The 12971-nt window shown below is 35.3% G+C and overlaps 1 protein-coding gene across 7 annotated transcripts in view; it reads right to left on the reverse strand.

Moving 5' to 3' along the window:
• Positions 1-1458: 1458 nt before the first annotated feature.
• Positions 1459-12971, reverse strand: part of IKZF2 (IKAROS family zinc finger 2) — a 176416-nt gene continuing 164903 nt past the window's right edge. For all 7 annotated transcript variants that reach the window (XM_036858412.1, XM_036858414.1, XM_036858415.1 and 4 more), the window contains one exon: positions 1459-9842. In XM_036858412.1, the coding sequence (XP_036714307.1) occupies positions 9118-9842 (725 nt within the window). In that variant the 3' untranslated portion in view covers positions 1459-9117. The remainder of the gene's footprint in view (positions 9843-12971) is intronic.

The raw sequence follows: 12971 nt of genomic DNA on the forward strand, positions 1-12971 counted from the left end.
CCTCTGCCTGTTAGGCTAGTTTATGGAAGCACCTCCCTCAAGTTTCGTGCCAAACCAGAGAAAAGCAGCAAAATTGTTTTACCAGTTGTTATCCTTGTTGGTCTCTCTAGTGAGAAGTTAAAAAAAAAAAAAAAATCACATCGGGAACTGTTAGTAGGGCTATTAACGAAACATGAGGTTTTGTTGAATGTTTAATGGGTCCATCTTAGTACTCCCTAATAGCAAGAGGCAGAGTTGCTAAAATGCTAAAAATGAACTTCCTTCACCAGGTGGCTCACACCCCAGGGAACCCTTGGGCTTGAGCATGTTGATAAAAGTCTTACAAGCATATCAAGATTTCAATTATTTATCATTTCTCTGACTCTACTGCAATAGAAAAATCAAGAACATATGGCAGGCTTAAAAAATCTTTTTCATTTTGCTTCTGTCGATACTATAAGTCAGGAGAATTTGATATTTCTTGCTGATCTTGAAGGGATCCTTCTAAACTTAACACTTTTAAACCTTGCTACTTCATTTGTTTGCACTTTTCCCCCACAAGGTAGGTTAGTATTTTGGATTAAAGGCTGGTCAATGAAGTAACATTTCATTTGAATATGTAGCATTTTTCATTCTCTGTGGCATATGGAAGTGAAATTATTGGGGAATGTGATAAATATTCATAAAATTCTAATACTTATGGATGGAGGAAAATTCTAATAGCCATCTCAAATGTGATGGTGGACTTTAACTTGGCATGGGGGATAAAAGATAGCTAAAGCTCAATAAAATGAGTTTATAATCATCTGTGTTCTTTTACGTTTCCAGTTATGAAGACATTTGTAACAACAAACCTTATGTTAAAACAAACCATATTTTTAAAATCTGAGGAGATTACGACTCACATAGTGGTGGTGTAACCTGAAGTGGTAGTATAACAGACAACCCATTTTTGCCTATGTGATTGAACAATCTCTATGACTTAATCCTTAATCTAATCTTGGTCTGATTCCTAAGAAATGCTGGTTTCTAATATGGTGATTGACCATTACTTGGACGGCTTGTGTAATTCACTCTGTACTCTGGAGCAAGTCACAACTTTCTTCCCTCAGGTCTTACTTTTTTCTTCTATAAATAGGGGATAGGCTCTGACATACATACCTTTAAGACTTGTTTTAAGGGTAAAATAAGATATATATGAAAACTGCCAGAAGAGAAAAGAGAGGTCATCCTTAACAAACCATAGGTTACTTTGTTCTCTGCTTTGGTGGACTACATAGTAATGATGGAGGTTTCTGATCTCACATGTACCCAAATCTCTGGGTCAGGAAGCATGACATGTATACACGATGGCAGTGATAACGTAAGCCTGCTATGATTCAATAGTTCAGGTTTCTGTATTTGAAAGATGTGTTTGTGTACAGAATTTTCGCCAGAAAGTTTTTATAGCAAACTTTTTATGTCAGAAGTTTATTTTATTGGTAAAATATTAAATAATATACAGAATTAAAAACTGCACTTACACTTCTGAGAAGAAATAAATCTTGGACAAATTATATGCTTGTTCCTGAGATTCCCTAAATTTATTCCAGTAGCTGTGCACTCAGACAGTACAAACCTTTATAATATAATCCTTTTCACAAAGTATTACAAAGTTTCTGCAGCTTCTTTAGTTGTACATACATACAGACACACACTCACACATGCATATACAACACTCATACACGTATACACAATACCCACATACATGCTCAGAACATGTATGTGTGTGCATTAAAAACAAAGAAAATACAAGTCCCACATTTTAGTCTGCAGTGACAAAACTGTTAGCGGAGGTCTCCAAACTGGTATATAGCAGTGACTTGTCACACAGCTGCAAAGACTGTTTCAGTATTTCCATAGTAAACCTCATTTTCTGAGGTATGGTATTTGAGCCTTAAAAAAACTACATTACACTGAGCAAACCTGACATACAAGGTCTGGAATTTTAATTTTACATATATATTTATATATATATATATCTTTTTTAAACAATAGTTTTTATTTTCCCAAATTATTAGTTTGAAAAAAATGAGGTTTACTGGTTTGACCTATTTTTTTTTCGCTTCTAAAACTTAAAATATCCTAGAAACTGTCAAGCAATTAGTTTTTAAAGTAGTCTAATTACCTTTGGTATTGTTAAAGAAAAAAAATCTAAAATGGCCAAGACATATACTGTACAAATGCAGTAACTGCCTTTAAAAGAAATGCCAAAGAAATGTTATCTTTTAAACCAAATATGTATTTACATTACAGCAGTTTTACTACAGGGACACAGGTATAAAAAAAAAGAAAATCAGAATACTACATATAAATATGTATGATATGAAAAATACCTCTTACTTAAGTTTGTATGAAAACAGGAGTGCTCCAAATATTTCTTAAAAATTTTCTCCAATAGGTGATAGGTGTTTAAAATTGAGCTTAAGTGCTTTACTTTTATTTTAAAGTTCATTTCCAAAAGGAGAATAGAGAAATAAAAAAATACTAGGTTCTTAATTTAAAACACTGGGTAAGGGTCTAAGAAAAAAATTCAGTCTCTAAGAATTTCAACTTTAGGACACATTTCTCAGGCAAAAGATTACTAATTGCAATGAAAATTTAGCCTAAATAGAGATACCATGAGATTAGACCAGTAGTTTCCACATTCTCTAATCTTTTGTCTGTGGAGTGTTTTTCTTTTTGCTTGTTGTGTCCTTTAACTAACATACCATAATTTTCAAGGGTTTCTTTTTGTCTTTAACTAATGAAAGAAAGATAAAAATAACCATAGTTTTTAAGACTTCAAGAAAAGTATTGCACTTGTACAGAAAGAAAAGAAAACATCTTTTAAACTAAATAGCAGAAGCAATCATTCTGGGATTGCAAATAACACATGGTCTAAAAGGTCAACTATTAAGAGCAAATGTGGAGCCTGGAGAGCCCACTCCAAACCTGGAATATTATTATAGTAATGTTAAAGCATTTTCTCCCAACTGGGAGATAGTTAAGACTTTCTGCTTCAGATTTTTAACATCTTTCTAAATTCTTGCAAAAAAATTGTTTAATCTCTCATAATACACATTTTAGGAAGAAAAGCAAATCAGAACACAAAATCCAGCAAAAAAGGAAGGCAAACATATCATGTTAATATGATTACATAATCTCTGAAGTCATATTTTAGATGACTTGAAAGTGAAAGTGAAAGTAACACAAGGGTTATATACCTTACTAGTTTTAATCCAACTACCTTTTTTAAAAAATTATAAAACTACACTTGAGTATAAAAATATGTCAGCGGATTATACAGCCAACAAAAATCATACACAAAAAATTAAGACTTAAGAGACCTATGAATTGGAAGTAAGAGTTGACCTAATCCTCAAACTAGTAGGGGGAGAGAGAGGCAGAGATGTCCAGAGACAATGATGGAGGGAACGTGGACAAAGAAAAGAAAAGAGGTGGAGAGGGTAGAAAAAATTTAAGAGATCACAAAGAACTTCACTACACAGAAGGGGAAGTGATTTATGTTAAAATCTGAGCGTGCTTGACAGTCAAAATGTTTTATCACAGTTTCAGAAATTGAACTACTTAAAAAAAACAAACACAGAAGAATAAAACAACAAAAAACAAAACCCAGAGTCCTTCCCTTGTTACAGTGTATTCATTTTAAAAAAAAATCCATTTCCAGTAAATTAAGTAGAATCCTGATAAGTGCATAGTTGGGGATTCAGTGACCTCCACCCGTTCAAGAAGCTTTTCTTACTGTGTGTCACTTGAGGTAATTTGAAGGGCCCGATTAACTGCAAACTGGCTTATCTGTACCTATATGAAGTTTTATGCTGTACTTTATGTGGCTTAGCAGAGGGCCTCTAAATTTTATATTTTATTCACAATAAAAAGGACATCTTAGAAAACTAGTCATTCATGTACCACTCTCTGTATGGGATAAAGGTTAATTCACAACAAATTTATACAGAAAATATACAAATGCAATGTTACCGGAGAAAAACCCCATAAACAGAATTAGGAACTTATTTCTAAGAGTGTGTGTGAAAAATATCCACAAACTTACAGGACAGCAAGAGAAAACTAAAAGGCTAAAAATACAATGTTACATAAAAACCTTATGGAAATTCCAAAATTTTAGGTTTCTGCAATAAATGTAAAAATATTCAAGATGTCATTATTTGGCCTAGCAATACACTATGATAAAAAGAAACACTAGCATATCACAGCTTCTTGGTCATATGACATTTGCTTTGAATAACAAGCAGCTCATTTTTTAAAAAGCTGTCATATTTTAACACATCCATTGCAAGTAATACCCAACCATGGTAGGAAACCATTTGAGATTATGCTTTGGAGAACAGCAATGCGATATGACTGTTCAGTTTTGTTTTGTTCAAGGAGAATTAATTACCTGCTTCTCTACATCATTCCACAAAACATTAACAGGTTAGAAGACAGAAGTTCTAAGACTAGCAGAACACTAGTCTACAGGTGAAATTCCAAAACAATACTATATTTTATTGACCAAAAATTCCACTAATAAAGCCTTGTATGATATTAGAACTTATTCTTCCTTAAAAACAAAACAAAAACACATACCACAATGCAATTCACAGCTACAATTTCCCTCTACCTCATATTTTACCTGCATAATCTTGTAATGGTATTCAGAAATATTATCAAACTAAAAAGATATTAACATCTGGTTTCAAAGTTTCCTTTTACTTTAAGCAGATAAGCTGAAAGTCTCTGTACTGGAAATTCCTCTAACAGTTTTGACCTAGGAACGCAAAGAAGAATTATATAGTAATCAATTTTAAGTGATTTTTAAAAATACACAATAAAAGTGTGGTAGAGCTACAATGGCTAACCAACACTCTCTCAATGCATTTTAAAAAGGCACCAATATAAATAAATTTTATAAGTATTTAATACATTAAATTCAGGATCTTAAGACCAGTTACTGTATATTTTAATTATCTTGCAGAAACTGGAGGTTTAAAAACATTTCTAAGATAACTTTCATATATACAGACTTTAATTTCACCGCCCCCCCCCCCATTCTTCTTTACTTTTGCATTTGGGGAATTTTCTGTTTTAGAATATTTTCACACAGATAGTACTTACTAAAATATATATAAAATATAACTAAAGATGACCACAAATGTAACTTATCCCTTTTTGTAAAATGAACAATGCAAAGTTAAAAAATAATGTGTCCAGTACCTCCTATAGTCTAAGTTCTGTCTTGAAACCAGGAGCATATAGTTTTTTATTTGTATTTTTGCAGCCTTTTCTGTTCTTTTTCCACCATAAGGAATCACTTTAAAGATAACATTTGGGAAGTAAGTAAAACATCATTTTCATCTAAATGCCTTCACTGATGTAAATTTTGTCAAACATTTATAAAATATCATAAAACTTCATGGTTCTGTGAGGTCTACAGCTGAGACACAAAAACCATAAATCAAAACAATACCAAGCTCACTAAAACATTCTTGTTTTTCTCCATTTGTCAACAAGTAAAAGTTGACAATTTTTCTTTTCTGTATCTTCCTATTCAAAAGGAATTTGTGTTTCTTTCACTTTGGAGGTTATATCAAATCAACTTAAAGCTTTTTGTTTTTTGATTTGATTTGTTTTGATTTGTTCTATAAGTACACAGTAAAGCCTCAAGGTTTAAGTTGAATAGTTGCAACTAGTCCTAAAGACACACTAGTAACTTTAATATTTCTCAGTACAATCTGGTAAAGTAAACCTACTAAGTTGCTCAGGTATTAACTATAATTTTAACTCTCTATAGGCTCTGGAAACACATCTGATCACTCTGCTTTTTTTCATGAATTTTCTTTAAAAGAATGTGTGTGTATGTGTACTATGATGCATGTATATAGCTGCTTGTATGTATGTAGGAGAGACAATCCCTACTTTTAGCCAAATCTGAATCCTAGTCTCTCGTTCTCCCATTTTGTCCCTCCAGAAAATTCTCAATGGCATGTTTCAACAACTCAAAATCTCTTCCAATTTGCTTACTGGTCACTTTCACTATTTTAACAAGCCAGATTAGAATGGCTTTTTAAAAGTGATTGACCACTATCAGAGAGAGGCAACACATTTCTCTAACAGGAGCTGGAGATAAAATTCTGGGCAAAATTAGGGCAAAGCAATGTGATGAATTTTTGCCAAACTGGAAAATACAGAAGCTAACCTATTTTCATGCCCCTCAAATAATCTGTAATGTGAAATCTCACCTAAATAAACCGGGCATATAACTGTTATGTAAAACTTGATTTATTTGGTGTCTGACTCTCATATCTATTTTTAGGTGCTACCACCTTGCATATTTCCTTTCGTGAAGAAGCATGCAAATATAGCCATCCAGGGTTTCCCAGAAGCACTGTGTCCACAAAAATTCTGTCTAAACTACACATTTGAATTGATCTTGTCCTCATTTGTCCCTGCCACACCCTGAGCCATCTTTACCTCTTTTTGTTCCTTATATAAAGCTAAGAAAGTACAAGTACACACTTGTAGCAAATACACTCTCAAAAGTATTAAGTCCTTTCAATAAAAAAGATTCTCAAAAAGATGAAATCAGAAAAGGAGAGTGCATTAGTACTGTCCTCATGGGGGTACTATACAACTCTGTAGGTCCACCTAAATTCAGTTTCATCCCAGGGCAGGTAGGTACATGATTGTTCATACACTGAAAATAAAAAATAGTAACCAGGAAAAAAATTCATAGATGATGCCAGCAGAAACTCACACATAGCCAAAGTTATGAACATATTGACTGCCATCCAAATATTTCCTTAAATTGTAGTAAAACACAAAATCACTAACCTTAAATTATTTACCTTCCTCTAAAAGGAAAAAAAAAAATTAAATTCCAATTATTTATGAGTGGTTGGGGCAGGTGGGTGAGGAAGTCTCAAAGACATGCTTCACCTTTGAATACACTGTATGTTCACAATGCAGTAATGTACCAAAGCATGCAGGAAAAGTGACAGTGGACGTTCTCTTTAAAACTTGCATTTCTGTTTTGGTGCCTTCTCTCAGAGTTAAAGGAACAATTTAGACATTTCTTCAGAAATAATTACCACAGAGGGCTAGTAAAAGAGAGTTGCGTTGTAACCATTTTTGCCTAGCTCTAGCTGTGTCAGTGCTTAGAAGCTGCTTTCGCAAGCAGATGGTAAACTAGAAAATGAGTGAAGAACAGTACTGGGGCCAGATCTGCCTATCTGTCCACAGTTCTCTAGTCTTGCTAATTCTCACATCATTCTTGCATCATTAAGAAACACAGTTTCAGCATCCCATGTAATGATTTTTTTTTTACAGCGGTTATCAGCTTAATGTAACTTTAGTATTCAGAAATGGTTATCAGATAATCCAGTCATGGTCAGGCCTGTCCTCCCTAAACACAGACAGTAAGTTCCCCCTCCAAGGGTGCCCCCCAAGATGAATTTAATCAGTTTCATTCAGTTCCTCCCCTCTAGTGCTGTTAAGACTGCAAAGAAAAAGCAGAGGAGCACCCATATAAAAGAAATTAAAATCTGTACATGAAATATGGCAACGTATGTATGAATTAAAAGAAGAAGAATTCTGCAGTAAGGGATTGAGATTCATTTCTGACAAGAACTTATAAATAGTTGCATGTTTTTGAGACAGAAAAATGTGGATGTGGACACAAGCTTGGAGGTTCAGTCACATTCTGGACTCCAAGAAAAAGGTAAAAATAAGTTTTGTTTTTCTGTCTTATCTCTAGTTAATGTACCGGTTACAAAGACGTTCCCTTTTCCTTGTACCAAAAAGTGGTAAATATTATTATTGAAGAAATACTAGAATAAATAGCCCTAGTTCCATAATCTTATGGGGTTCAAGTTACCACATTCAGGTCAAATTAGCAATTGCTCTGAGGAGATTTTGAAAGAAATAGCCTATGGCAAGATTTTTATAGACCTTCCACTAGAAGAGTAAAAGACGAACAGACTATGGACAAAACACTGGGTGGTCACAGCTTGAGAAAAACCAGTGAAAAGAGAAATACCAGAAAAGGGATTTCTGAGTGGATTTTTTTTCCCCCCTACTGTTAGCCTAATTATATTTTTCTGCTGACTGGTTAACACTGATTAAATGCTGATAAAGTGACAATCGTAAGCATACTTTTAGAAACAGATACATATACTATGCTGCCATCCCATTACAACTTTAAAAGAAAACTTCCCAAACAAATTTAAGAAAAGCAGAGGTCCCTTCTGGAAACTATTGACTGCCTCTTAGCCGCTCTTAGACCATATGTTATTCTGAAAACTAGATAAAAATACTATTCATTAAAGGTGTTAAAAGTAAGGCTGCCAGGGTGTCTATAAAATGCCAGTCATCAAAACTATGGAAAAACAGTGCTTAAGTTTAGAAAAATAAGATCCTAGGACCTCAGATGTATTTGTAGCTGTCCTTAACTACCTGTAGTTTAAAAGTTTTGCTATATGGTACAGTGTACAACATACCGTATTATAAATTCTATGGAATTTATGGGGAGGTAAACATAGAACCCACAACAACAAGTCTTCCAAGGAGTTATCACTGAAAATAATGTGTTTGTGTTCCATGATCTCTAGAGGGAAAAAGAAACAGTTTACATTTTGAAACAAATTCTTCTTTGAACAGTAAAATTACTTATCCCATTTTAAACTGTGAAAGTCCTACCCAGAAAACGCTAATCTTTCCTGCCTTCAATCATAATCCTGAACATCAGTGGCAAATTAGAATCCTTAGGTGAATCTTTACAAATCAAGTGATTATGTTTTTCTCAAAGCATGATATACCTTAACATCTATGCATGGCAGAAATGAACTGCTCTTCAATTCCCATAAAATAAACAAGCCAAGTTGTCAAGAAACAATATCCCATCCCTTCTCTCTTCTGTTTCTTCCTTATTGTAATTAGGCAGAGCAAATGACACTGCGTCCACAAAATAAGAATTAATGACAGTAATAATATTAAAAAAAAAAAGGTATGTCAACATCTGAAGAAGGTGGGATTGTAAGTGCAGTGTTTCTTCATGTGCAGTTCATTACTTCATAGGGGTCCCCTTTGGAATGAAAAGGCCTAGTGGAATGTGTGCTCCCCTCGAACAATGTGTGATGAAAACTCATAACGGTCCTGGCTTCTGTAGCCACAGATGTTGCATTCCAGTGGGTCCCGGTAGCCATGGCAACCCATGTGAATGGTGTACATGACATGGTCTAGGAAAAGGACTCGACAGTGCTCACACTTGAAGGCCCTAATCTGTTCTCCTTCTCCATTAAAGACCTTGTAGATGTCCTTCAGCGAGCCCTTAGGAGCCTTGGTGGTATCCAAAGCCTTGACATCCTCCTTCATGTAAGCTGGGCTTTGTTTCCTCTTGGGATTTAAGGCTGGGTTTCCTTGGTAGGACTGGTGGTCATCATGGCTGCTTTCTGAGTCAGTAGAATCTAGGCAGCTATTGCTGGGAGAGGCCTCTCTTTCCTGGGGTCGACTCTTTGGTCTGATGAGAGAGATAGGGCCATCCATGTTGTTTTCGTGACTATCGGAGGTTTCCCTGCTAATGGGTCTTTCTATCCTATTTGGATGATAGACCTGAGAATAAGCTGAGCTTATAACTGGGGCCACCTCAGCGATTGTGCTTGGTGGGTGCTGCATCAGAGGGTGAAGGGCCTCAGCTCCAAGGTAGGTGATTGCATTGTTGATGGCTTGGTCCATCATATGAGACTGCATCAGCTCAGCCTCCTTCTCATATGTTAAGTTCATATCAAAGTGAATGTCTGGGTAGCTGAATCGCATGAGCTTTTCCCCTGAAAGACAGAGGGGGAGACAAGTAAAAAAGAACACAACAAAATAAGTGGTTGGACTAAAAATATAAAAGTACAAAGTTAACTCATCACTTCCATTTTCCATAATATGGTATCTCTTATTCTTTAGATCAAGTATTTAAGCTCTTTAATTCTGCTGAGACTCACAAATACTCTTCACCTACAAAAAGGATTAGTAATAAAAAATTTCACAAGCCATTTGTACTTGTTCTAATGCCACCATGAAAATGCATCTAGCCTGAAAGTTATAATTGTGTGTTATCTTATTTTCATTCTCTATTAAAATGTCCACTTGTCTAGAGCTCAGCCACTATAGGAGAAAGAAGAAATACCAGGTGAAAATAAGTCAGAGATTATACTTGTTTTTGCATACTTTAAACATCAGTGACCAAGCCTCAAAGATCATAAAAGCGAGAGTGATCTGGTTATAACACTTGTTATCTCACAATTGTGTAGGCTTAATTTGGTTGATTTAGCTGCTATATTAGAGAAAGATTATAGATCCAATACATGTCATTCTGGAAAATTTTAAAATGCCACAACTAAAATACTGTTAAAAGCTGACATTGTCTGATAAATTGAATGAAATTTAGGGCTATATAAAAATAGGCTATTTCCCAAAGCACTTACTTATAAACTTGGAAAATACTATGTTTCATTGTTTTGCTTCTTGAAATGGATAATTATTCATTTTTGCATCACCCCTTTCTTATTTAGACACATGTGCAATGGTGCTGGTATGTATGTATACCCATTGTTAGTTTTCTATACATTTTCTTGACTGAAGGATATTTGTAGTTTTCCCTTTAACATTTACGTCAACTAATTTAATTTTACTTCAGTATTTTACTTCAACATAATATCTAATATTAACTATAAAAGAGTCTGGTGCATGAAATAGTAGTTTAAATTTTTCTCCTTCAAATATTGCCAGCTTTGGACAGAATATTTTATCTTTGAAAACTTCTGCCACTAAAACAATGTGTTCTCCTACTAATACTTAGTTACTTTGATAGGTAAATCTTACAGATAAATGCTTCTTTAAAATATATGTGAAGTTCTTATAAACGTTTAGTATGTTGTTGTAGGTGCCTAACGTGTGATGCTGATCCAAAGAACTGTATTCTGGAAAAATACTTTCATGTGGCTAGTATTATTACAGGTTTGAAGAAATGTCCCCCAAATGAGATGAAGGTAATGATCGGAGTAATGAAAATGGAAGAAAAAATATGATGAGTAATTATCTTGTAGCATACAATTAATATTGCAACATCAAGAGTTTAAAAGTTAAGCTAGACAAACCTAATCTATATTCTCAAAGAGGTTACAGTTTAGAGGGAGTGACAACAATTTAGGGATCATTTATAATACAGTGTGATATGTGGTATGGGGTCAAATAAGAGGAATACATAACTCATAGTAAAAGAAAACTTCTTGAAGAAAGTGACATCAGAGAGAAGAATGTGATGACAAATATTAGCCAAGTAAAGGAATGGTGGGGGTTGGAGCAGCTGGTAGGAAGGCTCAGAGGCTAGAGGGCATGACGCATTCTAGGGATTACTTACACTTTGCATATGGCTGAGAATGGAAATAGATGAGAAAGTTGGCATCAGATAATATAAGCCTCATTCAACAATAAGGGAATTTGAATTTTATCCTGAGAGCAGTAAGAACTGAAAGGGTTAAACAGGGAAGTGACTTAACTAGATATTTATTTAGCAAGATGGTTTAGGAAGTTGTTGCTGTAGAGATGTAGAGATCATGGTGGCTTCAACTAGTAGAGTGGCAGTGGAAATGGAGAAAATTCGATGGAATGGAGAGAATTTTAGAAAATGTTGCTAGAACTTGGTGATTATCTAGACACAGAGAATGAGAAAAAGAGGTTAAGTATGGAGCCCAGGTTTCTGGACTGGGGAACTTAGTGGATAGCAATGGGATAGAAAAGATGGTGAATTCAGATTGGGGAATACTATGAGTAATAAGTCATGTCTAATAAGTACTGAGATATAGTCTCAAACTCAGGAGAGAGATCTGGGCTTGAGATATCGATATGAGAGTCATCAGTTGATCGAAAGTAACTTCTGAAGCCATGGGAATAGATGATATCACCCAGGCATAGGTAAAGTGTGAAAAAGAGAAGGTCAAAAATAGAACCTGGAAGAACATCAAGATTTTTATGCCTGCCCATAAACTAGGGCAAGTGGGATTTGAGCCCCATGCTTAGAGAGCCCTGGGCCTTGCTCCTCATGGAATAAGGAATGTACAGGGACAAGGGAATGTGCTTACCTGGAGCTTACACCCTAGACCGTACTCTGGGTACCCAGGACCCCAGAATTCCTTCTCCAAATGGCCGGGAGCTTGCACCAAGTGTCGCACAGTCCTCTTCATAGGGTCCATTCTCCTGAGTACCAACTGTGCTGCCGGTATGTACACTCTTAGGCCTGAAGAATGGTCAATACACTACTCTTTGTGTGCTGTGTGTGGGGTGCGATGTGAAAAGAACTTGGATGTGCAGACTAAAGTCTACACATATGTGCATGAGGCCCCTTTTTGCTACTGGAAAGAATCAGGAGTGGGTTTAAAAGAGGGGCCTGGCTGCAGGTCAGGGAGTGGTGGTTCTGCTCATGCCTCCAAGGTCTGATGTGGAACTCCTAGGAATCTGAGAATTCTATATTTATTTGAACTCAGTCTTCCAGATTAGGAGGTTAGAACACAATAGTTTTTAAGCCTGATTGATAATATTAAAATATTTAGGCATATGAATTGAGGCCTCCATTAGTACTGTTGTCCCATTTGCGTAACTGTTGGGGTAAATCCATAAAAAAGACTGAGAAGGAGCAGTCAGAGAAGCTGGAAGAAATGCAAGAGAGATCAATGTCATAGAAACCAAGGAAAGAGAGTGTTTCCAAAGGAATTAACTATTCAGCAGTGCAAATGCTCTCTAGGTTTAAGATGGTCTAAAAAGGTTCCTCTGGACTTGACACTCTGAAGCTAGTGGACACCTCAGTGAGAATAATTTCAGCAGAGCACAAGGAAGAAAGCCAGGTTGTATAGACTGGGGAATGAGTAGAAAGAAAGAACTTATAGAAAGCAAGTACAGAGAACTCTTTC

The sequence above is a fragment of the Balaenoptera musculus genome, chromosome 7, assembly GCF_009873245.2.
Source record: "Balaenoptera musculus isolate JJ_BM4_2016_0621 chromosome 7, mBalMus1.pri.v3, whole genome shotgun sequence".
Classification (NCBI taxonomy): Eukaryota; Metazoa; Chordata; class Mammalia; order Artiodactyla; family Balaenopteridae; genus Balaenoptera; species Balaenoptera musculus.